Below are 27,292 nucleotides of genomic sequence, written 5' to 3' on the forward strand. Positions count from 1 at the left end.
TGAAGCTAGTTGGAGTTCAGTTGCAGCCTTGGCTTTCCTGGTTTGCTCCCTGCAGGACCGGACCAGCTCAGAATAATCCTTGTTGGAAGTGAATCCCGTCCTCCATCCTTTGTAGGCTTTCCTTTTTAGCCGCAGGAGGTCCGCTAGGTCCCTGGAGAGCCAGGAGGGCTGCTGCCTTTCCTCCGTGTTGGAATAGATTTAGCTTGTGCATTGAGGATCGCTTCCTTGAGAAGCAACCATTCTTCTTGAACTCCCATCTCCCATCTTCTTGGGGTCACGGTCCCTGAGGGCCTGACCTACAAGCCTCTTGAGCTTGTGAAAGTCGGCTTTTCTGAAGTGAAGGACTTCTGTGTTGCTGACTGACTTGCCAGCTTTACGGCGGATGGTGTATTTTATTGACCATAACTTTAATTTCCTCAGACATTCTAGCAGTCTGAGGAATTTGGCTTCAGAACCTCTAGGATAAACCGACTTTATTGTCCACTACTAATAGTGATTGACTAACTAACCAGTCACAGTGCATTTGGTGCGTTCACTTCCTTTATTGAGATAAGTGGGTAGTTTCATGAACTTGAGTGAAGATAGAGTAGTTTGTGTACTCGCTGCATTTCTGAAAACGAATTACAGCTCTGCAATGTCACATATTCTATTTTAATTTGTGTAGAACTTATTAAAATAACAAATGAGTCTTTTGGTAGAATAAATGGACCTATAATACTGATTGCAGAGCCACTAGGGATAATGTGTTTTAAGGTTGGCCTTGTGGTTCGAGCCTGTATTCTGGGTTCCTAGCAATATTCTGAAGCATTCATTCAGCAAGGTGGGCCCATGGGATGGAATAGTAGATTGCATTTCATCTAATGCTCCTGGTTTCTTGCATTTTCCTAAAGACTTCATTGGATTTAGGAGCTGTAAAGCTATAAGGCCCACTGTAATCATCTACTCTGACTTCCTGTGTAGTAGTAGCCAGAAATTTTCACATAGTAACTTGTGTTTTTAGCCAAGTAGTGTGAGGTTAAATTAGAATGCATCTTCCTAAATGGACATCTGGAAGATTTAAGGAGTCCAAGTGAAAAATAATTTACTACATCCCTGGGCAATCTGTTTGAGTTAATTGTCCTCACTGTTAAAATGTATCTTAATGCCAGTTGAATTTTGTTGATTTTTTTTTTTTAAGCTGTTGGATCTTGCACTCTTATTTGCTAAATTAAAGAGCCTTATAGTACTGGGTCATCTCTCCCAGTATGCATACTAACAGTCTATGTCCAGTCTCCTCTTAACCTTCTCTTCAAGTAATAACTTAAGCTGTTTCATTGTCCTTGTTAAGCCTGTCATCCAGACCATGAATCACAGTTTTAGACAGAAATTGGGAATTAAACTGTATTAGTTCATTTGGTCCTTTCCAGTCTGAGGTGTTAGTTGTAGTAACCTTTCTGCACCGCCCCCCCCCCCGCCATGAGGCTGTTCTGTGAATTAACTATTACTAATGGTTTACCTTTTTGGATGAGTCCTGTTCTAAGCTTGTGCTGAATAACTTTATGCATTTATTTAGTATTCAGAAATAAGCCTTCATGCAGTATATGGTAAGTAAATTCTTTCAAAATGTAAATATGAAGAAATGCTTTTTGAGGTCTTTTAACTGATATTTGCATGATGCCTTTACTGTCTGTACATTTGTACCAACTCTTCAAGAACAAAGAGAGATGCTTCTTTTTTCATCTGTGTAAGGCTACTTGAGAATTTTGTTTTGAAATGCTTGAAGATGAAGGCATTTTCATTTATTTAACAATATTTACGTGTTTAACAGTAATTAACTGATCCTTTTTTCTTTTCTTCAAAAAACAATGAACAAGTTTTCCCCCATTGTGTTCAATGATCTCTAAACACCGGCCGATATAACATTTTAGTATGGAATTTTCAGAGTTAATGTAAACATTGATTTTCTTTGAAGCATGTTACCAGTAATATTATTTCATCTTCAAGTTGAGTCCTGGGTGTGCATTTTCAGCCAGTTCTGCCTCTCTCTCTTTTGCCATTTAAACATACTTGATTATTTACTTAACAGATACCCTCTGTCTTCTAGGAACTTTTTCCAGCCAACCGGCAGACTGTGGAACACTTTGCCAAGTACTTCACTGATGCAGGTCTAAAAGAGCTCTCGGACTTCCTCAGAGTCCAGCAGTCACTAGGAACTCGTAAAGAGCTTCAAAAAGAGCTACAAGAACGTCTCTCTCAGGAATGCCCAATTAAAGAGGTGGAGGGTTTTTTTCCAACTTTTACTTGCATGTTCATGCTATTGCTTTTGTATTCAGGCTTAAATGAACAGTTACTATAGCGAAATATATTTACATCAGTAGGGTTTTCTAGTGTTCTCAGTATTATTTTCAATCTGCATCCCCTTCTCCCCAAAATACGGTTTTGTCCTGTGTTGTAAAGAATTGTTAAAATTGCTTTAGTTTCCCTTATTAAAGACTTTAAAAATGAATGTGTAGTGTGTGTTACTATAAAGAAATTGAGAAGCATTCTGTATCTGATTGCAGTTAATTATACTTTAGTGTTCCAGTATAAATTCCATTTTGTTTAGGATCTGTACATTGTATATTTAGATAGGAACTGCTCTATTTCTTTGTAACCAAATGACACGGCTAAAACAGAATCTGACAAATCTTTCTTTTCCAATGTGTCTGTTTTTTTTGTTTCATGTTGCTTTGTCTGTACGTCATTGCAATACTGGTAAAGCACTGCAAAATGCTTTTTCATCAGAATGGTTTCTAGGTGATTGGAAATGTTGCGGGAGACATCATTTTCTTTCTCCTCCAGGTAGTGCTTTACATGAAAGAGGAAATGAAGAGGAATGATCTGCCAGAGCCTGCAGTGATTGGACTCCTGTGGACCTGTATAATGAATGCTGTTGAATGGAACAAGAAAGAAGAACTGGTTGCTGAACAAGCACTTAAACATCTAAAGGTATGTTTGCAGGGAGAAAAGAGGGTTAAGTATAACATGTGTATGTATTTGACAGATATCAAATTTTTTCATGTTTAAGTCTATATCACTGATTCTCAACCATGGTGCTGTGGCACCCTGGGATGTTTGAGATCCTTTAAAGGGTGCCTCAAGGTGCCACACAATGTTAGCACTGTTAGGTGTACATACATGATTCACAAGATGAACTCAGGTACTTTGAACAGGAATCTGTGTTGTTAAAAGTATTCCAGTGGTCATTCTGAATGCTTTGTGATGGAAGAATTGCTCTATTACTTTTTCATTGTCAAAAAATGAGTGAAAAATAAGAGTTGGCATTTTTCAGAGAGTGCCTTGAGTCTAGCTGGTGGGACCGGCGTACTTTGAGTCTAAAAAGGCTGAGAAGGACTGATCTGGAAGAATTTGTCTGAATGTGACACTGTATAACATCCTAGACCAGCTTCCATGCATGAGGAATACTGGCCTGTAGTACCCATATGGTGACAAAATAACGTATTTATGCTAAAATATTGCGATATCAATGAATGTTGGGTCACTTCAAAAGATTACAAGAAACCTATGCTGAAATAAAAAGTATATAGGAGATTTAAAAACAAAACAAAGACACTTTGATATAGCCAGTACTTGCCATTTGGAAGACTCGTAGAAGAGATACTCAGATTAGACAGCCATAATTCCACTGACGACTTGCTAACTGAGAGCGAGACTCCTTCATAGTATTGAGCTGGAAATATAGCTATTTCCCAAAAGAACCTCAGTATAGCGTTGTGTTCTGTGACTGGAACCAGTGACACCAGGGCAAGTGAAGAGGCCAGCAAACAGAGAAGTTTGAGCAGGAGTTCGGTGGGGAGTTTGCTCACCCACTTTCTTACTGTTACTTCATTATAAGCTTGCTAAATAAAAGCAGACAAAGGAGGAATAGGGAATTGCTCTAGGAAGTAGCAGGAAGGAAGTAGCAGGAGAATTGATAGGATGGCTGAAAGATGTTTCAGTGCCAAATCCCTTGCTTCTACCAGCTCTTCTTCTTCCTATATCTGCGGGCTTTGTCCAGGCATAGCCCCTGACCACTGAGTCTTCTGTCCAAGATATGGACTAGCCTTGCAAGGACTAGGGTCTGCACGTCCTTGCCAGGGAAATTAAGGTAGTGGGAGTGCTTGGGCTACACAAGGTGCTTTCTGCTGGATTCTCTCAGGAATTGGGTATGGGATCTGCAGGAGGAGATAGATAAGCTCAGAAGCATCTGCAGGCATGAGACCTTCATCAACTTGATGTACAGAGACCTCCAGCATCATGGAAGAAAGACAGTCAGAGAAGGCATTAGAAGACACAGAAAAAGCTTACTTAGGAAGGTGAAAGCTGATAACTTGTCACCCATGGCAGTAGGCAGTATGCTTCTGAATCTGTGACTGTCCAGGCAAAAATAAGTATGAAGCTCTTGAATCATAGGAGAAAGACCTTACTTGTTTGGCAGGAGAGGCCAAGCCTTGCACCCCTAGGGGTAGGAGGATTGAGATTACTACCGTCAAGAGGGAAGTGATAGGCAGTGACAGTTGGCCTCTCCCTTCTGAGGGGCATGGAGGTAATCATCTGCCAGCCTCACCTTTTGGCTTCGGAGGTTTGCTGCCTGCTGGAAGTCCACATCTGAGTTGTCATGGAAAAGTTGCCAAGGCTCATCTGGCCCTCTGGCTACTATCCCATCTGGCTCATCCATGTGGACACTGAAAATACTGCCAGGAGCAATCTTGAGTAAATCAAAAGCGACTACATGGCTGTGCTGGGTGTAAGGGTAAAGGTGGTTCAAGTGGTATTCTCATCAATCCTTCCAATCAAAAGTAAAGGCCAGCTAGGAGCAGATGCATCCCAGAGATCAACATGTGCCTATATGGATGGTGTCACCAGTGGGGTTTTGGCTGCTTTTGCCACAGGTGGTGCCCCAAGAATAGGAACTACTAGGAAGGGACAGGATCCACCCAAAACAGTGTCTCAAGAAAAAGATAGGATAATTTTAGCGGCACAGAAGGCAAGGAAGCAGGACCGTACCTGTCAAGTCAGCGTGAGGTGGCAGAGCAGCGGCGACAAGAGCAATTGGTAGCACAGATGGGGAAAGAGACAAAGAGCCTAGAGTAATGGCAGAATAGGTTGGGGAAGCTAGGTAAGCTAGAAGCTTTCCAAGTTAGCAGAGTCAGATGGGATGCACCCCATAGTACTGAAGGAATTGGCTGAGGTAATTTCTGAACCACTGGCTATCCTCTTTGAGAACTTGTGGAGATCAGGGGAAGTCATGGATGACTGAAAACAGACAAATATAGTGCCTTTTTTTTCCCTTAAGAAAGAGAAGAAGGATCTAAGGAATTGCAGATTAGAAAGCCTGACAATACCTGAAAAGTTCATGGACCAGGAATCCACTGTAAAGCACCTAGAGGTGAACAAGGAGATCAGGAAGAGCCAGCATGAATTCACCAAGAGCAAGTCTTCCTGACCAACCTGATTTCCTTGTACGATAGATGACAGGCTCTAAGGATCAGTGAGGAGCAGTGAATGTGATACACCTTGTCTTCAGCAAAGCTTTTGGCACCATTGCCCACAGCTCTCTCATTATGAAATACAGTACTTTCTTCTGCTCTATAAGTTTGGATCTTCATGCTCAACAAATAGTCATCAGTGGTACGATGCCTACTTGGGAGGCAGTATTGAATAGGGTTCTCCAAGGACAGTCTTGTTCTGTTATTGTCTTAATATCTTCACAAGTGATTTGGATGATGGGATTGCGTATGCACTTAAATTAGTGGATGTTCTAAGTTGTTTAGGGTTGCTGATGCTCTGGAGGGTAGGGCTAGGACCCAGAATGACCTGGATAGTCTGAAGAAATGTTCCATAAACAACTGGATAAAATTCAGCAAGGATAAGTGCAAAGTCCTGTACTAGGGAGAGAATAATTGCATGCACAAATACAGACTGTAGAACGTAGACATTCTTCCTCAGTCTTGCGTTTGAAAGCTTGTCTAATTTTATCCCAGCTACATAGTTGCTTCAATAAAACATATCACCCTAAGCAATCCTTGCCTCTTGCACAATTTCTGGATCATCAGAGCTACAGCATCGTTCTTTAAATTATTTCTAGCTCTTTTAGACATTTAGGTTTGTATTGTTTAGGATGGCAGTCCATGTTTGTCAGTGAGCAACTTTCAGAATACTAAGATGTGCAAGAGAGAAATTCGTAGTCAATATATCATGAGTTAGATTTGCTTTCTTGGAGCCCAGTCTTACAAATATTATTCATATAAGTAGTCTTTACATATGAATAGTCCCATTGATTCAGTGGAACTTTCCCCATAAGTAACATTATTTGTCCCTTTAGAGATTTGTGTGTGGTGCATGCATCTAAACCTACTTTCTTGACTCAAAAGATTAGTCAGATATCATACCAACCTGTTGGCAACTTTCATTTAATAAAGTACTTCCAAACCAAATAAAGCATTTGAACTGCAGCAGGACACAATACTTTCACTATCTTCCTTTTCAGTGTAACGTTTCAACAGGTAGAAGTGAATAATCCTTGTGTCTTACACAGAGTTAGTTTTGCTGAGCTATGTGAGGCAGTGCCTCAAATAGAGTGTCAGATAATACGATTGTTTCTTGCCTGACTGACTTTTTTAATTAAAAAAGATGAGGCAGTATTTTCAAACTTAGTTGTTTAGAGCCCAGATTCCAGAAGACAGTTAGATTCCTAACTTACCTTGAAGAGTAAGCATCATAGACCTGTTTAAAAGTCACTTTGTCTCAAGCTCCTAAGTGACTTCTGAGAACTGAAACCATAAATCTGTGTCAGTCACTGGGAAAGAGAGAAACATAAATAAAATTGATAGTGCTGACAGGATCAAGGTCTCCCTTTTAATGAGAAAAGAGCCATTTCAAACTAAATACATTCCCTGGTATTTACATATCAGCAAGAGACTCTTCATCTTTGGATGATGTTGGATTTTACCTGACTTCTGTAATGTGTTGCTTATTTTATCTATTTAATAATATTAAATGTAGTGTTGTCCTTCAACATCTGTGCCTGATTAAATGTAGGGAGTTTCTGAATGGTCAGTGAGGGAAGGATTCGAGTGCCTCACGTGATGCACTTGATACCCAACCTGTTACTGAAAGCATGAGTGTGCTCCAGGGGGAAAACAAATATTTTATTTGCTTCCATTAACCAAGTCCTGAGAGTTGTTTTTGTATCATTACAGGGTGAGAGAGAGCCCATCAAATCTTAAAAAAATACTTGGAAAGAACCTTAAAGTACTATAACTCTTACTGTGCTTACTGCATTACTTCTTCCCTCTTCCCCGCAGTAAATGACTGATGGATCAATTTTGTGAAAGAAACACTGAACCAAATTTTCAAGTCATTACAATTTTTACTTCTGTTTTTTTATTTATGTAATGACATACAAACAATAGCTCTGAAATGGTTGTAGGCCAAAGGAAACTTGTTTCATGTAGGGCCCTGAACTGCTAGGTGCTGCATACCCATGCCCCAATCCAGAACACCACTTAAATTTAAAACAAATGCTTGAGCTTGTAAGTGGTCCCAGTAGTTTTTATACAGGTTCAAATGCACTTCTCTGTCCCCCTCAAATGAAGGGAGAGGAAATGGAGAAAGAAGGGTAAACATGTTGATTAAGAAGGAAAAGGGGAATGCAATTAACTGAGAGAATGGGGGATCAGAGAAAAGGAATATTTGCATAACAAAATGCAGTCTCTAACTCTTTATGAGCAATTGCTACTTTCTTTGCCTTTAAGTATTACATTAAAGGGAATTAAATCAACTGTTGTTTCTTTGTCAGTGTATTATATTAATTTTCTGTGAAAAAACTGTTCTTCACAAAAGCAAGGGTCATTACACATGCATAATGGCCCCAGTTCTTTTTTTATAAAATAGTTTAGCATTTTCCCTTCTGCTCCTTTTTCAGCAATATGCACCCCTGCTTGCTGTGTTCAGCACTCAAGGCCAGTCAGAACTCATTCTTCTCCAGAAGGTTCAGGAATACTGTTATGATAACATCCATTTCATGAAAGCCTTTCAGAAGATAGTGGTACTCTTTTACAAAGGTAAAAGTCCATATACAGTTTAGCATGATGTACAATGAGTATTGCATCTTGTCTGAATTGGTGCATGTACAGAAGAATTGAATTATTTATATTTGGGTGGTTTACAGTCCACTTAATTTGTAGCTGGTGGCCAAATTAAGGATGAGCTGCTCTGCTCTTTGCTTGGTTTTTACTTCAAGGGCACTGCTCCATTCAGCTGCAGCTTATTAGTAGTCCCACACAGCTCATCAGAGAAGCAGTGCCCTTTAAAATAACCTGCAGCCAGTGGCTAGTACATGTCAGAAGTCTCAGAAAGCTGTCTGCTTCACAACCCCTCAGTTTCACAATTTATTTCACAAACCCTCAAATATATTGCAGGGATTAGCAACTGATCTGAGTGGTATCCAGGTTCTGTTGTACTAAGATATTATTAAGTGTTACACTGCTAAATAATTGAACTGCTAAAATTGCTTAGGCCTGCTTGAAATTCTCAGTAGGGTGAGTGTTCAGACTCCACCCCTGCCTCCCACCTTTTTAAATAGTGTGGTGGTCAGTGTCACCTCAGTATCAGAAAACTGTGTCTTTTCCTTTTCATTTCCTGACAAGTGTTTTGCCATTTCCATTTAAGTAAATGGCCAAATTTGTCTCACTTTTAATGGAAGGAGTGTCAGAACACAGCTAAACATTTTCTAGTTTTTGGGCCCCTGGCACATGTTATTTCTACCACAGTTATTGTGTTAATGGTGACATGCTGCTTTTTATGGCACGTTATTTATCAGATTTTTGCTGCTATAAAATGGCAAACCAACTACAAAGATATTACTCCAAAAAGGAAAGCATCTTTGAGGCTGGTTTTCTGTGACACCATACTTTGAATGTGTGACATGCTCTATCATCCTGAGGTTGATAGCTGATTGTCAGCATCGGGATCTGGGCACTTCTGCATCTGAAGCCTGGGTCCTGATGCAGACTCACCTGAACCCGGCATCTTGAAAGGCTCTTTAAGGATGCCGGTCCTGGGTATGGGGCATCTCTGGGGTCTGGCACACAGCCCTTCCTTGCCTTATCCTGAGGATTGGACAGGGGATTGAACCAGGACTAGGGCTTCCCAGTGCTGAATCCTGATGCTCAGCTAAGTGTCAGGAGACAGAACTGAGTAACCCTGGGCTCTGAGCCAAAGCTGCCCCCTGCCCATCTAGTGGGATCAAGCTGGAGGCAGTTTACAGGTTTTGAACATGGCTGCCCTCTGCTCTGTCCATGGAGGATGCCAGGCACGCAGCTATGAATGGGGGAGCTTCTCCCATCTTTAGCTGCATGTGCTGGTTTAAGGAGGGATAGGAAAGCTCCCTCATCCCCAGCTGCTACCACCAGGTGGCTCTTTAAATGAGCAAGTAGATTAACTGGGGATGAGGGAGCTTTCCCATCCCTTGGTGTCTGTATGGATGCCTGTCCGTATGAACTCCCTGATCCCTAGCTGCTCGGTGGGGGAAACCATGAGGGTGATACCAGGGAGGCTCCCTAGTGTTGTCCTTACCAACACCCAGGGAGCTTCAAGTGGGCAGGTGTTCAGCTACTGCCCACCTGCTTTTTAAAGGTCCAGGGCAGTGACTGATGTCAGGGAAAGGCTCCTTAATGTTTGGCTCACAGCACTCTGGACCTTTAGAAAGCGCAAGTGTAGTTGGGAGCTCCAGCTGCATGCTTGCTTGTTTTGCATTCCTGGGCACTCCTAGAACCCGTGCCTAGGGGTTTGGGACCCGGAGGCTGCCTCTTCCACGTGCACAGGTGGAGTGCAGTTGAGGAGGAGGGAGCTTACCCCTCCCTAGCTGCAGGTGCTTCCTCTCCACCCCAAGCGCTGGCAGTTGTGCAGTTGAGGTTTGAGGAATTCTATGCCCCATTGCCAGAATTGAGTGGCCAGCCACACGCATGTGGCATAGCAGGTCATGCAGTTTGGGGAATGGGTCCCAATCATGCAACTACTGTAACATCTGCCAGTGGCCTTGGAGAGGCTGTTATTTTCAGAATTTCATTTTTAATATATAGTTGGCCTGCTAGCAGGTTTTTTCAGATCAGGTTGTCATAGAAACTAAAAGACTTGCACTGTATGTGATGGGTGGGTGCCAAGCAGTTTGTTCTGATATTCTTACTATAAATAGTTGGGGGTGGGGGTGGAAAATAAGCATGAATAGGAACTCAGGATTGATTTTTCTCATTCATATTCTGCATGCGTGCATATTTTGGAAAATAGGCAAATGAGGATTGTAAGTGCTGCTTATCAGAGAACAGAAATAAGTGGACCAACAATATTTATCCCCATTTTTATATTTGTAGAAGGTAGCTCCAATAATTCAGGTGGTAAATTAAATAAGTACTAGGAAATCTTAGGGCACTTTTACACGTGCTGCAGGGGAAGACACTTTAGAGTAGCTCTGAGAGCTGCTCTAATTGTAGTGCTGCAACGTCTTGTGCATCGGCGCCCCCGTGCTTCAAAATGATGGTGGGGCACTTGAACTAAAGGTCGTCAAACAGGCTTTAGTTCAAGTAGCCCCACTGCCATTTTGAAGTGCAGGGACACTGATGCATAAAACTCTGAGGCTGACTGGGGCGTGGCAATTACCACACTCCAGCAGATTCAATTAATCAAGTCTGCTCCAACACTCTGTAATTACAGCACGTCAGAGCAGCCTCGCAACACGTCTACAGGCACCTGTTAAGACTAGAACAATTAAGAGAGAGTTTGACATGCAAATATAGTTTTCTTTAGTACATCTTTTAATTCACACTGTGTATGCTGAATGAACACTACATATTCTGCATGCTGTTTTTATGCAAGTTAAATGCTGCAAATGTGAATAGCTCTACATAACGTTCATTTTCAACTTGTGTAAATCCATTACACGAACCTTGCCAAAATCTGAATCTGTGAGCAACAGAGTTAATGAGAATTTGGTACAATTGCTTTATGGCTAATGCATTGAATATACACTCCTTTATAAAAGTAGTGTAAATTCATAAGAAATGAAACTTGCTTACAGGATACTAGTTTGGGTCCATTTCAAAATGTAAGTGGCCACAGCTGGGTACATTAACAATCATGCTGTTAAGTGTGTTTGGTTGGGAATAGACTCCAGGCTGGAGTAACAGGGACTTAATAGTGTCAAAGGCCTCATAGGCCTTTAGGATTTGAAGTGCACATAGCAACCTCTACTTGCATGGGCCACACTGGCTTTCTGGAAGTGATTTAATTCTGTGGTGTTTTTTGCCCACAGAATAGAGGGCCAAGGATAGATTCTGCAAAGCCAGCCATGTGTCCTAGTTCATACTGGAGTCTGGTTCAAATATTTTATATCCTTTGGTCATTTCTTTCGTCTGGTCAGTGTGTCACTTATTTCTGTTTCGGTAGTTGGAGTAGTGCGTACCTGATCTATTCTCAAAAATAAGTTATTCCATCACAGTCTTGGAGGCTTAAGCCTGTTCATCGTATAGTTTCATTGGTGATAGGGTATGTCTGCTTATTGCTTAATAACTGGATGAATCCACTAGCCTTATCAGCTAAGGTGGATAATTAGGAGAGGGTATTCTGTCTTCTGATATAACTAATTCCCATCAGCTAGAACAGCTGGGCCAGGAATGAAGGAGATTTTTCAGTCTGTGTTCATCTTTTTCTACCAGGGTTGAATTTCTACAGGCATTTTGGAATAACTCCTGGAAGGGGCTAGGAACTGAAAGAAATAATCCAGAAGAACTCTTCTGGTTATTGCACAGCCTGCTACTCTGGAGTTCCTCACTTGAAAAAGTAATATTCAGGATGGGGGGAGGGTTTGAAAAGCCATAAATGGTCAGTAGTCAGTGTAGTTAAGTACTTAACTGCCATTTGCCTCTGAAAATGTCTTTGAAGGCATGTATTGGCATAAAAGATTTCATAAATTCAAATCCTAATTTTTTATCCTTTCCCCCATGCTTCTATTATAAGATACCCCATAAAGCTGAATGATTTTCTTAGACTATAACCTGGAAATTTCATTTACAGTGTTACCATACCAGCAAGTTACCATACCAGCAAAAACAGATATCTCCTTACCAATTAGAAGATCAAGTCTAAGGTTCCTAGTCTGATTCACAATGATAGGAAGGGACCTCAGTAGTCATCTAGTCCAACCCCTGCACAGATGGAGGATTTGTTGTTCCTGTAGTTTATTCCATTTTTAACATGAAAAGAGAGAGCCAGATTTTCTCATGCAGTATAGCAGTTCTGTTTCACTGTGAGTATAACCTATAAAAACAATCTTATTATAACATAGCTATGGCCCATAGAAAATGTTACCTCTCACTGCTGCTGTTGTAGTGGAGAAAAAGGGGTAGAGCCAGGATATGCTTTGCCACTCTGTGCCCATGCTTTTTCTTGCCCTGCAGCCACTGCAGTCCAGTATCAATTAGATAAAACACTTAAGCCAGCCCTAAAAATAAAGCTGAATTAGATTCAGGGAACTGTGAAAGTAAGATTTCAGCTTGGTTTGTATAATGCCTCCTGAACTCCGCTTTATGCACATGAGCCTTAGCTGGCCGATCGTTCATTACTAATCCAACAGAGGTTGCATTTAGAAACTATTTGACCTGCTGTGTGGTTTTGAAGGATTTATAAACTGCTGATATACTGTCAGTTGACCAGAAAAAAATATCAACCTCTTCCAGTTTTTAAAAACTGTAAGGAAACCAAAGATAAACAGGGCCCATTAGAAGTTATGACTCAAGGCATCTAATTACAAGAAATCCTGGCATTGACCTCAATGATGAGAAAAATCCAAACTTATCAATGAAAAACATAAAACAGTGTAGAACATGTCTCATTTTCTTTGTATCTTTTAATTGCAAAGGACCCCAAATAAAATTAGTAAATCCAACCAATGAAACCACTGTCTGCCTGTCTTGCTCTTCTCCCCTCCCTGTGCTCATCAGGCATGATACTTAGGATGATATAAGTTTTGAATCTATTCTTGTAAAACCTGTAGTAGGAAAATACAGAGCATTAATAATATTGTATTGCATACTGAACACCCCCTCCCCTCCATAGCAGAATTTCCTTTCCTTTCAAGATTTGTCTATAATAGAGTGCCTGGGTGAAATCCGAGTCTCAGTTAAGTCAGTGGTTACTTTGTTCTTCCTGTCAGAAAATAAAATGCCTGTTTCATTATGTTTGCAGTCTTCACAACTACACGTTCTGAGATCCCTGAAGAGCAGGGGAGAAACTGGAGTGCCTGCAAGAGAAGTATTCATGTTTACTGCATCTGAGCAGGATCACAAAGGATGCTAATGATTTTAATTCCGCTTTTGTCTCAGTTATGGAGCGTTTATAATGAACAGATTAGAACCACCACCCTAGCATTGCAGTCTATTCATCCGTTACTTGAAAGAAACACATCTTGAAAGAATGATTTTTATGAAGTAAAATAGATCATTTCTAATCAATTTTCAGGATCCATCTACCTCCTCTAGGAAATGGAAGGCAGTTTACAAACTTTTCACAGTAGAGAAGTACACAATAGAGAAATGCAAGTGTTCTGAATTAAACTGTAACATTACTCGTAATAAAAAACAGACACTGCTTAAAGCTTTATCTTCATCACAGAGTCAACTTCAGTTAGCCCAGTTTAGATGAGAGTAGCTACATTACAAAACAACACATCTTGAAAGAATCTTTCAAGATGGGTTTCTTTCAAGTAAAGGATGAATAGATGAGAGTAGCTACATTGCAAAACAACACTCAAACAACACAGAAGGTATACTGCACAGTGTGACTGTGGTGGCAGGTGACAAACTCTGCCATAGACTCTATTCTAACAGGCCAGGCAAGTCATGTTAAAGCACAGCCTCCTTGAATTTAGCAAGCAGAGGGTCCATGGGTTAGAACTTCAGACTTGCTCACAACTCTGCAATTAAGACAAACCCTTGCATAGTCTACTTTGGGACCCCTCCTTTTCAGATTTGATGTCACCCTGAGGCTCTGGAAATAGGTGGTTTGAGTGAAAGTCAGCTGCAGGGAAACCAACTCCCTAGATCTTCAGAGTTGACATTACTTGGAGTTGATGTGATATTGAGGTATACCCACACAAACCTAACAGTTTAGCCAAAACAGCTGCAGCATTTAAAATGTTCTTAATCATCTTTTTAAAATCAGAAATCACTTAATATAAAATAAATCACCGTCAGTGTTTTCCATTGCTTCAAAGCCACCTAGAGGCATGATTAAATATACTCTATCCTTCTTTATTGCTTAATTGAACATTTCTGCATTCACAGGAGAATATTATATGTTACAAACACTGCAAGCATGAACACTTTACAAGTAATATTTCTCAGTAATGAAAGGAAAGATTTGATTGTCATTTTTGTAGTGAAGGTTTTCTTTCCCAGGGTTCTCTGTCAGTGCAGGAGGCTTTCCTTTGTTTTACAGCTGGCAAATTTTATGCGGATGTAACTCCTATCTCTTGGGCATTTTTTTCTTCTTACAGTTCCTGGATTTAGATCTACCCAGTGGTTGTACTGATGGACTCTTACACTAACCTCTCTTTTTATGGTAATCCTTCTAATATCAACTCAGAACACCATTTGGGCACATGCCTAACTTTAGGCATGTGCTTATGTGGCAAGGTGTAAGCTATAACCCAGGAACTTGCACTGGCAATCTTTTCCATGTTGTTGGTGCTGCCATAAAGCTTTCAGACTCCATCTCTTCCAGTCCTGCACATGCAGAAAGAAACAGAGTATAGTCTCAACCCCTGTGAAATGTTTCTGATTTCCATCCCCTATACCCAAAGGTTACAACCTACAGATCAAGAACATGGCGCATATAGTCAGCTAAGTCTCTTCATGACTGAAGCACTTTACAGTATATTGAAGTATACAGTTAGGATACTTTTTTCACATGAAGAAATTAAATTCATAATTTGACTTAAAATTCATCTAAATATTATAGAAAATTGTAATTTTTAATGTGTATGAATTAATAGTATATTGCCTGTAAAAGGCTAGTGCCAGGATAAGGACTGGTCGGTCAACATTTATGTACCATGGAAACATCACTTTTTCATTTTTTTAATTGTATTCAAACCAGTATCTGCTTATATATTTTGTGCCACAGCAAAACCTATGTATGTTTCATACATACATAGAGCCCAAATCACCCAATGGTGATGTTTCAGCAGGAGGATGCCAGCTGTGTGGAAAGTCTCATCTACCTGTTATTCTAAGAAGTGTTGGAGTTTATATAAGTCATCACCTCCAGAAACATGCTGCTAACAAGGAATGAGTGAGGGGATATTAATTTGACCCAAAATGATTACGGTGATTTAATTTCTGGTGGATAACAGATAGCGGAGTTTGTTCTGGCTCCTCCTGTGTAATGCAGTGGCCTCAAAGACCAGTGTGGATCACAGATTTCTGTCTCTTTGAGATATAAGGCTTGGCTGGATCATCAGAGGTTAAAGAAATGGAGAATTCTGGCAAAATGTTTTTTTCACTTTTGAAAGACAGTTCAGCCTGATGTCTCACTTTTCCCCTCATTTAGTTGTTTTTGACATTTAACAGAAAAAATTTAGGGGCGCTATCTTTTTGAATGGTTCCCAGAATGATGTTCAGTAATAATATTGGCTGTGAATGAGATGAACTTCTTTTTTAGGATAGGAATTTTTTTTTGGGGGGGGGCAGTCTTTCAAAGTCTAGGAGTTTAATCTGGAACAGTTTCAGTTTCCTATGCATAGTTCTGTAGGTCACTAATCAAGCGTTCAAGATATGCAGATAGATTTCACTAACTATCTTTTATTTGTTTTACATATACTTTTTCATTTACAGTAAAATAATACAGAAGTAAGAATTCTTTAGAGGCACCGCATTAACATAAATTTGTCTGACATTTTAAGTTTTGTGACAACTTGATTCCTTAACAAGCATCAGTATTCTGTAGTTGAAATGTATATACAGGGCTGGCTTGGTGCTCTCTTCACTATGATTGAAGTAACTTGTATTATTTTTTCTGTAAGGTCTTGCATCTTATAAATATATAACTAACCTATAAATATATATGCTAACCTTTCAATCACTGGTCTGAATTACAGCTGATGTCCTGAGTGAAGAAGCTATACTGAAGTGGTACAAAGAAGCACATGTTGCTAAAGGCAAAAGTGTTTTTCTTGACCAGATGAAGAAATTTGTTGAGTGGCTGCAAAATGCTGAAGAAGGTACAGTTTCATTTCAATTAAGATATTTGATAGTCTCCTGGCAGATCAACATAAGCATCTCTTTGTTAGTTCAACCAGCCAGGAACACAACCCTATAGTGCTTGGTATTGTATAAGCATATAGTAAAAAACTGAGTACAGGCATACCTCGGAGATATTGTGGGTTCGGTTCCAGACCACCGCAATAAAGCGAATATCGCAATAAAGGGAGTCGCACGAATTTTTTGGTTTCCCAGTGCATATAAAAGTTATGTTTATACTATATACATAGTCTTTAAGTGTGCAATAGCATTATGTCTAAAAAAACAATGAACATACCTTAATTAAAAAATACTTTATTGCTAAAAAATGCTAACCATCATCTGAGCCTTCAGCGAGTCGTAATCTTTTTGCTGGTGGAGGGTCTTGCCTCGATGTTGATGGCTGCTGACTGATCAGGGTGGTGGTTGCTGAAGTTTGAAATATTGCGAGAATTACCAAAATGTGACACACAGACACGAAGTGAGCAAATGTTGTTGGAAAAATGGTGCCGATAGACTTGCTCGACGCAGGGTTGCCACAAACCTTCAATTTGTAAAAAACGCAATATCTGAGAAGCGCAATAAAGCGAAACGCAATAAAATGAGGTATACCTGTATACCAGTTCCAAACTACCTGGAACTTTAGATGTTAAAAAACAGACACAACTGACTACTCCATCATCATGATGATTGTGTCCATGTGAACTCCTGAGGCCTTTCCTATTTCACTCATTGAATAACACTGTGCCTGCAGGAGGAGAGCAATTCTGGAACTTGTTTACACCAGAAAATGAAAATTTAATGTTAGCATCTGAAACAGTATTGGAGTTGCTCCACTGGGCAACAGTAGTAGTGAAGTGGCAGTGGTAGTGTGCTAGACTACATGCTTTAGCATGTGCTAATAACTGGAGTACTTACCCAGAGTCTTTGGAGGGTTTTTACAGCTAAAGTCCATGCTGTTAATGTAGTCCTTACTTTTCTTTAACCATCTAGCTAGATTGTACTAGCACATGCAAAAATCACTCATTTTTTTTAGGTCTATGTGTACCCTTAAACCACAAGGACTTTAGTGATGGTTAAAAATAATAGGGAGCAAAATAAAGGCACAGTCCTATGCATCCAGATTTACTTCTTTAAGGTGGCCTACATAGGGAAAACTCTTTGTTTTCTGATTTCAAATGAGAGATGAAGGTTAATCCAGTAATATTAATCACTGAAGATGAATCCAGTAATAGTGGATTAGTAGGAGTGTAATTCTGCATGTTCAGATGACCACTGTTTCTTTTGCAGAGTTCAAACTGATAGTTTGTTTGGGTTTTCTTCATCCTTGTAAGAGCTATTGATTCTTCCTCAGCACTATACACAGAAGTACCAAGATATCAAATACTACTGACTCCCTGTGTCCCCTCCAGGATCTTATGTAGGAAATATGTTGTATCCTGTAATGCACATGGCATTAGAGCAATTCTGCTAAAAAGACTGAAAGATAGTCCTTTTTAACTTGTATCTTGGAACATTAAACTTGGATCTAACCAAATTTTGCATTGCAGTCTATAGTCCCACATCCCCCCTCTGTCCTCTTTTACTTCGATAATTGTATGTCTGCCTTAGTATTTTTTCTTCCCATTATTCCTCGGTATAGTAAGTACAGCAACAGTGGTTTAATTAAATACCATGTACAAGTTCTAAAAGAATAAATAAGGTATGCATGTTCTTGAAGCTTGATCTGAAACTTTATATGCATGAACAACATGCATTTTTCTCCAAGATCAATTAAAGCTAAGAGGACTGTCATAAACTTTCAGTGGATTTAAGGTGACTGGATGTAGATATTGCTTCATATAGATTTTTAGGTAGATGTCTTTAGAGCATGCTATTAACAAGGGTTTCACATTTGATGCATTCTCAGAGTGTAGTAACACTTGTAACTTTGTTAGCACTCAGTAACCATGGTAACGATTCATTTATACCTCATGTTCCAGACTTGGCCTCAATTTATAGATTAGAATAGCAGATCAGTAATTCTGTTCTTAAAACTTATCCATTGCATATTGGAGTTCATTTGTTTTGCATGTCAGGTAGGCCCTATTTACATGCTGGGTTATTTTTTTCCAGGTTAAAACTATTTAAATCTGAAATTGAGGTAGTGTTATTTAGAAGGTGAAATTATACGCTGCAGTATGTTTCTTGCTGATCTGCTTTATACAATCTGACAGTTCCCTCCTAGAAAATGTGAAGGCAAATATAGATTCGTATTTTGAGATGGTGTCTTTTTGCTATTTAAAGGCATATCTGTGTAATTTGTCATTTTGAGACCTGTTCATGGAGATGAAGCATTTTACCCTTTTTTCTTTGCTTCCCAGAATCAGAATCTGAAGGTGAGGAAAACTAAGACGGTTCGACAAAGCACAATCTCTAGACTACTGCCGAATGCTCTTTGGAAATGTCATACTGTTCAAGCAAGAGACTTTACTTCAGTGTCATACAGAAAACTCTAGGCTAGACTGTCCTTTTGTTTAGGGAGAAAAACGGTTTTTAATGGAGCCCTGAGGCATTAGATGCTTTACTTGGGACTCTACCTCTGGCTCATTGTATGCTAACTTAGGCAAAGACGTTCAGCCAGGAGCCATATAAGGAGAGTGGAAATGAATACTTTATGGACTCCTTTTTATTAGCAGTCTTTTCAGGTACTCTGACATGTGAACACTCCAATATCTGTTTATAGAGTTGTTTGGTCTTTGTAGCACAATATTGGCTTATATGTATGTGATTTGACACCACTGCATTTTTTTTTTTTTAATAAATGGCTTTTATATATTAGTTTATACGTTCTCAGTGAGCTTCTTTCATCAACTTTCGTTACTAAATATTTTGGGTTTGTTGTTTCTTAAGTGAAAATTGCAGCAGAATATTTTAAGACTCCCTATAAGCATTTTTTTTTCCCACAAAATCCTAGTCAGTGCATTTCAGGAAGAGTAGACAGTGATCCCAATTTATCCTATCATCTGTGGTCCTGAGCAAGCACCCCCAGAGTGACACTGCACCATTTTAGAAACTAAAATGGGATATAAAAGGATCTCCATGCTACAGGTGGAGATCTCCATATCCCCAGTAAAGGAATACTAATTATGAAGTATGTTAGAAGAATGTTGAGTTTCTAGCAGTCAGGAGGGAAAAAAATTGAAATAAAACCAAAACACATGGTTTTACCTTGCTAGGCCTCAGAACACTTAAACTGACAGTGCCACCCATATTCTCAGTTATGGGTTTTTAATCGCCGCCTAGAGTTTATTTACACATTTGTATACCAATTCATCATGAGGAAAAGCAATTCTCACTCGTATCCAATTCAGGTTCTAGTGCATATTCTGATGAAGAGCTTTGAAAGATGATTAAATTGTTGCATTAAATGTATGCAATACACAAACTTTTTCTCCGGGAAAGAATAATGCATTTTAGGGAAAGGGGCTTGTACACATTTTTCAAGCACGCGTCACATCCTCCTTTGACAATATATATTACACAACTTGTCACATTACACTGGACTGGCATCTTTAAAGTTTAGCTGACTTTTATATTAAACTTTCTTTTGCATATCCTCTAACCTAACTGGTATATTCACTTGGTATATGCCATCTTTCTGCTTCAGCATAAACTTAAAAAGCTTTGAAGTTTGATAGCGGCATTATAGTAGCATAATTAACATTGCATCAGCAGAATTTATGAAAAGTATAATCCCTGACCAGTGACTGTGAGAAACTAATGTTGTTTGTGTGGTCAGTGTATATCACTTCTGGTTCCAGCTGTCTTGTTATTGCATCAATTTTCCATTTTAAATAATGAGATTATCCTGTTGCCTGTCTGTGCTGCTGTAGTTACTGTCAATATCCTTTTATATCCCATTTTAGTCTTTAAAATGGTGCAGTGTCACTCTGTGGGTGCTTGCTCAGTATCACTGCAGCCTTGTCTGCCCTCTGAGAGTGCCCCAGAAGCCAGGCCAGCCGTGGCTTCTAGAACAGGACGGGCCCCGGGTTCCATTCCACTACTTTTCCGGTTGGGGGGTGGGGGCGGTGTTGATGCGCAGGGGTCCATCTTTTTTTGGTTTTTTACTCTTTTTCACATGTAGGGTACCCATTTCATGAAACAGGGTCAATTTTTCATTGTTGTGCTTTTTGGGGTTTTTTTTTTTTTACTCACATGGTGCCTGTTTTGCAAAACACAATCCATTTTTCATTTTTTGGGGAGTTTTCTGATGCGCGGGGTGCCCTTCTTGCAAAATAGGGTCCATTTTGGGTTTTTATCGTTTTTTGTTTTTTTGATGTGCGGGGCTCCCATTTCACGAAACAGAGTCCATTTTCCTTTTTTTCTCCTTTTTTTGACACAGATGGTGCCTGTTTCGCGAAAAGGCATCAATTTTTCATTTTTGTGCTTTGGGGGGGGTTGACGCACAGGGTGCTTGTTTCACAAAACAGAGTCATTATTTTGGTTGGGGGGGTGGGAATTGACACCTGGGGTTCCTGTTTTGCAAAACACAGTCTGTTTTGGCTTTTTTTTCTGCTTTTTTTTGATGTGCAGGGTGCTTGTTTTGTGAAACGGTGTCCACTTTTTTGTTGTTTCACTCTTCGAGAGGGGGTGTTATGCGTGGGCTGCCCAATTCACAAAATGGAGACCCTGGCCTTTCAGTGCCTCCCTGGTTTTTGGCAGCCATGACTTGGGGAGCTAGCATGTAGTTCTGCTCCTGAGGGATTAACTTTACCTCTTGTTGGGGAGAACAAGTGCAACCCAAAGCTCCAAGCAACAGATGGACAGCTCTGCTTTACTACAGACATTTATTGGGGGCAAGGCCCCCTCTAAAGGGTTAAGCCTCTCTCCCCAGTCCCATCCGCACAGCTCAGAACATCCCCAAAGGTTGTTCCCTTTTCTTTTTTTAGTCTGCCCTACTTCTGAGCCCCAAGGCTGCTCTGTCAGGCCCTCTGCAGACTGTCTCCTTCAAACAATAGCCTGCTTGCTCATGCTTCAGTGTCCCTCATCTAGCTTTCCTAAAAGTCTCTTGGGCATCACTAGCATTCCTGACTTCTGTCGGTATATCAACAAAGCTATTCAATTCTCTATAGATGGGAGTGCCTTCTGTCCTGTTTCTGGGTTCATTTTTTCTCTAACCCATTCTTTCCTCCTTCAGAGGTTAGCTAGGGAAAAATAAGGGAAAACTAGGGAAAACTGAGACATGAACAGGGTCAGCACAGAAATATTACAATAAAGCCCATAATCCATCACATGCAGATTTAACTAAATATAGGAAAGCTTTCTTTCATAGTACAGCAAGTGTTAAGATGATGCACCTTATTTTGAAACTATTGTTTGAGCAGTTGGATTAAATTTAAGTCATTAAAGTTAACTGAAATGGGATATATATTTAAAATTATTGTTACTGAATTAACTCTTCTAAAACTCTTGGTTTGTCCTGTCTGTACATGACATTGTTCTAACAGGGTTTTTTCTATATGGCTATTCTCCAAGTGAGCCTGAAACTTTTTTTGTTGTTTCAAGAATGAATTGAATGTTCCACGGCTGTTTCAGTAATTGCTGGGCAAAGTAGCTCATTACTCTATCCAGTGCTCCAAGTCCTCTGAGTTTTTTGTGTCATGCCAATCCTGAGAGCATATAAACACTTACAATTTTGGCTTGGGTGCAACTTATGTCTAAAAACCTAACCGAGAAAAATGCTTAGGTATGTTGCCAACTAACAATGAGAACAGCCTCATGATGTATCCAAACGTAGGTATGAGCTCTTATCTTAAGCACCTATGCTTAAGGCTGCACCCACAATTTTTTTTTCTTTACTAATGACACTGGCACAAATATATATGGCAATTTCTATATATAATAACACATGCAAACCACAATTTCATTTGAATTGCAAGCATCCAAAATGCAGGGATGTTTTGTATCCATATTTTTATTCAGGTCCATTTCTATTTTGACGTGTACTTTTAATTTTCTACTTCACTTTGATCAGAACTGAAAGATGTTAACATGGATCCTTTCTTGAAACTTCTAACTTATAGTTATAGTAGTGCCTGGCAGTTCAGTCATAGATGGAGCTTTTATTATGCTAGGTACTGTACAAACATTGAACATAACAAAAAAGACAGTGATCCATGCCCCAAGAAACCTAAACTCTGTCTAATCCTTCAGTTCAGGATCATATTGCTGCAGAATATGGTGATTGTTACTGTGTCTTATCACAGGGTTCTTGGACCAATGCTGTTCAAAACTTTATCAACAATTTAAATAAGGATGTGGAAAGTACGCTAGCCAAGCTTGCAGACGATACTAAGATATGGCGAAAAGTGGTCACACTAAGGGGTAGGATGCAAATCCAAGTGGACCTGGACAAGTTGGAAAAGTGGGCGGGGCAGAACTGGATGCAGTTCAATAAGGATAAATGCAGAGTGCTTCATCTGGGGAGAAGTAACCAGCAACATGAATATAGGCTAGGAGGAGATGTCCTGGCCAGCACAATAGCTGAAAGGGATTTCGGGGTTATGGTTGATCACAGGATGAACGTGAGCTGCTAGTGCGATGGTGTAGTCAACAAAACTATTAGCATACTGGGATGCATTAGCTGATGCGTTGCGAGCAGGGCTTAGGAAGTGATACCTCCTCTCAGCATTGGTGAGACCCCAACTGGAGTATTGTGTCCCATTCTGGGTGCTGCACTTCAAAGAAGATGGGGAGGATCTTGAAAGGGTCCAGAGAAGGGCCACAAGAATGATTAAGGGCCTGGAGGACAAACCTTATGAGGAAAGACTAAAGGATCTGGGACTGTTCAGCCTGGGAAAGAGAAGACTGAGTGAGGACTTGGTGGCCATCTATAAGTATGTAAGGGGTGAATATTGGGAGCTGAGAGAAAAACTTCACAAGGGTTCCTCAGGGGAGGGCAAGAAGCAATGGCCATAAACTGTTGGAGGATGGTTTCAGGTGGGATGTCAGGAAGAACTTCTTTACGGCAAGGGTGACCAAAATCTGGAATAGACTTCCCAAGGAGGTGGTACAGTCCCCAACCTTGGAAGACTTCAAGAAGAGACTGGACAGACATCTTGCTGGGATCATTTGATCTCAGCAGTATTCCTACTCAGAGTAGGTGGTTGGACTCAATCACCTTGGTGACTTCCAGCCCTTAATTTCTGTGATTATCACACAAAATGCCAAGATAGAACAAGTAGTTAAATGGTGTAACTATATCAGAGATAATAATATATCGGTAGTAATATAGTTTCTGATGCCCATTCAGTCCTTGTCGTCTTTCTTTTGAAATGAGGATATATCCTCATGTTGCATATTCAAAACGTGCACTACTTTGTCTTTTTCATTATAATTTTCTCCTTAATGTGAAGGTAGTTAAAGATTTATTAACACAAAAATTGTGATATCACTTAATTAAGGTTTTCATAAATTGCAATTCTCAATAATAAATGAATTTTAAAGGTTATCTTTAAAAATATTTTCTCTATATATTGACTGTCTCAAATGTTTTTCCATACTCTAGATAAGACATCATACAACTGAGGTATGCCGTCTTTGGCAGGCAGTGAGACATTTGTCAGTATAGTACTAGAAAGGAACTGGCTTATACGGGGGATGTCAAACATACAGTCTGCAGGCTGGATCTGTAAATCCCGATCATCCAGCCTGCAGTGTTGCCTCTGGTTCTTGGACCAGCATGCTGCATGTAATGCTGCCTGTCTGGCACAGGCTGCACATGTCATGGCGGCTGGAGCCAGCGTGCGCTGCATGCAGCACATGAGGCCTGGGGTGTGTTGCATGCAGTGCCCATGCCAGATTGGCTGTACATGCTGAATCCAGAACCAGTCCCAAACTGGTCCATAGACTGGCTGTGTGCGCTAAAGCCAGTGTGCAGAGTCAGGTTAGCACAGGCTCCAGATGCAACATGTGCTCCTGATCAGCACCATGTACCTCATGTCATGCTGGGTTTGGGCAACCATGTGCTGTTGGCATCATATAGGGGCAGGAGATGATGTGCTGTATATGGCATCTAGGCCAGTCTGGGGTGGGTACTGTATGCACCTATGCCAGACTAACCCGGAACACCAGACTCGAGGCTGTATCAGGTCGGTAGACTGAGCCTGCAAGCCAGAGCCAGTGCACAGAGCTGGTCTGGTTCAGGTGCCACATGCAGCATGCACCCGAGATCAGTCAGCATGCTGTATGTAATGTGCCCTGGACCAGGCCTGTTTTCCATAACGCAGAGCCAGGACTAGCACATGCTGCAAAGCAGTGCAGAGAACTAAAGCCGTGCATGCACTGTAAGATGCATGTGAGAATGGTCTGGAACATGGGATTAGTCTGTGGGTCTAATCTGGTCTACAGACTGGCCCCAAACCCCTCATCTGACCCATGGGGCCAGACTACTTTGCCCCTGGCTTACGCTAACAACCAAATTCTTCCTTGGTGTTCAGTTGACAGAGTTACTGTAGGGATGAGTTTTGCCACTTTTTTGGTCTGATTTTTCAGAAAAGCTGAGTATCCCTGAACTCCACTGAAAGCAAAGTGAGATGCACAAGCACACACTGACATGGAAAATTAAAAATATGGCATCCAGGCCAAAACTAAAGAGAGTCCTCTATAAATAAGTATTAACTTGAAACAAATGTGAACACACACGTTTAGCTAGAAATGTTGATCACCACCCTGCGCAATAGACTACTCTGTCTCATTTCAGAGAGGAGGAGGGAAGATGAAGCTTAAACACATATGGGGGGGGATGCATAGGGCGTGCAGTGGCATGGTTTCACCCCCTCTTTCTGACCATGCAGCAGGTACAGCAGTCAGGCTTGAAGTCTCAAAGACTGTAATAATTCTTCTCCTGTCCCCTTGTGCTCAGAGACATAGCTCCTCTCTTCCCTGACACTTCTGTTCCCCTTGCCTTTGCTGGTCTCACCACTGCCAGTGTCCTCACTGTTTCAGGGCCAAGGGGAGCACCTTTCCCACTCAAGCAGAGCTGTGTGGGGGTTGGACTTGGCCCAGAACAATGCTAGTGGGCAGGTTCCCCACACCCCGCACCTTTTCTAGGGCTTGGGGAACATCCAGGGAGAAGTTACCTGTCCATTGCTTCTGCTACTGTCCCAGGCTGAGCCTAGCCCCTACACAGCTGGAGTAGGATAGGACCTCTCCTCACACCTGGGATAGCACAGACAGCAGGGACACTTGCCACAGCAGGTGAAAGAGGGGGACATGCCTCTGACCACTGAAGCGAAGGGAGTGAAGGAGGGAATTTTTACCTTCTTCAGGATTTAGAGTCTACAATTGCTGCTCCTGTGGTGCAATCTGCCTGCTCTGGTAGGTGAGAGGGAAGGAGGGAACAGGCAGGGAGCAGGGGTGCAACCACCAGTGGAGCACCTGTGCTGCTCCTGCACTCCTGTTTTGCAAAATTGTGGGTCTGCTTCTGCATATATGCATAGTGAAACAAGAAAAAGAGCATATATAAGACTTTCTAAAAGGCATAATTGCCCACTCAAAGTTCCCAGTGCTTTTGCTGAGCAGCAGCAATTCATTTTCTAAATTGAGTCATCTTGAAAATCCACATGCTTCTTTAGCAATTGTGGGAAATAGCATGTCAAAAAATGTCCTAATAGTTTGGTACTTCCCTTTTTCCCTACCTGCAGAGTCAGTCTCCTTCTGTGTTGTCAATACTCACAATTTCATCACAAGTTTCATTAAATGTGGTATTTTTGTTAAAGGCTCAGCTGCTGGTATCACACACAAGACTTTCACACATGAAAAAGTCCTTATTGCAGAGAAGTTTGAAAATCTGACTTGTGTGCTTTGACTCAAAAGCCAGTAGGTAAATTTTAAAAAAGTTTGGATTTTTAAAATCTCACCTTTTTCAAGCAAACACTTTGATATTTAGGGGTTTGACTCACCCCGAGTGCTTGAGGATGCCTCTTCTGCATCTGATGATAGTTATAGTTTAGTATCCTTAAGACCTGGATCCTCCAGGTACTTGTGAACTAACCTAACTTTCAGCATTGGGGTTCAAATATCTACCCTCTTGGTAGTTAATCATGAAAAGGTCCTACCTGGAGGTCATGGCAGGAGGATGGCTGAATTAATATAACTGAGGACAGAATTTAATTCTTTCCTTGTTAGAAAAGGAACCATATTGCAAAAATACGAGATTAAAATCTGAATTTCCTAAAGCTTAAATGCTGAATTAGAAAGATCTGAACTGTCTTCCTGTGTACCATTTATTTGCTTTACAGAATGCCATGATTTCTTCCTGCTTGCTTGTGTTTGAGCAGCATGCCAAATAAATAAAAGAACACAGATCACTGGAAAATGCTTTAATTTAGAAGCTAGTAAATTACATGGTAACTTATGTCGTCACTTCTGTGTGACAACTCAAAGGATGTTAAGGTAAGTTGCTTTCACTAACAAAAAATAATGCCACTTAATTTTATGTAGTAAGGTTATGAAGCCTTACAATACCTCTGTTAATATAAAAAGGTTGTATTTTGATGCAATTTTAATTTAGATGAATGACTTGGCTAAAACAATACCGTTTCTCTCCCCCAAGAAGAGCAGCAAATAATATTTTACAAGGAAATTCTAGTTAATCATTTAAAGCCTGCTGATGTATATGCTCTGTTCTTTTTTAATTAAAGAGCATAAATCAAGCTAATCAAAATGAGGACAATTTCAAAATTGGATCTCTTGTGCAAGTAATGATTGATTTTGGTTCTCTAGCCTATCCCCAAGGACTTAATAAGAGTTGCAAGAAAATCCTGTTAGCTTCTACTGCTTTTTCATCATGCCTTTGTTTCCTCTGTTTTAAAGCAGTGGGAGCCAACCTTTTCAGCAGGCATGCAATATATTAGCCTCATACACTCCTTAAGCATCACTCTGAGCCCCTTCTGCCCAGTCTCATGCTCTGTTTTTTGTTCCCTATTCTAGGGGTT

General features: G+C 40.5%; 1 protein-coding gene across 1 annotated transcript in view; it reads left to right on the forward strand.

Moving 5' to 3' along the window:
* Positions 1–19,136, forward strand: part of BZW2 (basic leucine zipper and W2 domains 2) — a 46,624-nt gene extending 27,488 nt beyond the window's left edge. Inside the window, exons 7-11 of the mRNA XM_019534158.1 lie at positions 2,084–2,254; positions 2,821–2,967; positions 7,946–8,084; positions 16,172–16,294; positions 18,677–19,136. Of these exons, the coding sequence (XP_019389703.1) occupies positions 2,084–2,254; positions 2,821–2,967; positions 7,946–8,084; positions 16,172–16,294; positions 18,677–18,705 (609 nt within the window). The 3' untranslated portion in view covers positions 18,706–19,136. The remainder of the gene's footprint in view (positions 1–2,083; positions 2,255–2,820; positions 2,968–7,945; positions 8,085–16,171; positions 16,295–18,676) is intronic.
* The last annotated feature ends 8,156 nt before the right edge of the window (positions 19,137–27,292 follow it).

This window comes from Crocodylus porosus, unplaced genomic scaffold, assembly GCF_001723895.1.
Source record: "Crocodylus porosus isolate Cpor-Errol unplaced genomic scaffold, CroPor_comp1, whole genome shotgun sequence".
NCBI classification, from domain to species: Eukaryota; Metazoa; Chordata; order Crocodylia; family Crocodylidae; genus Crocodylus; species Crocodylus porosus.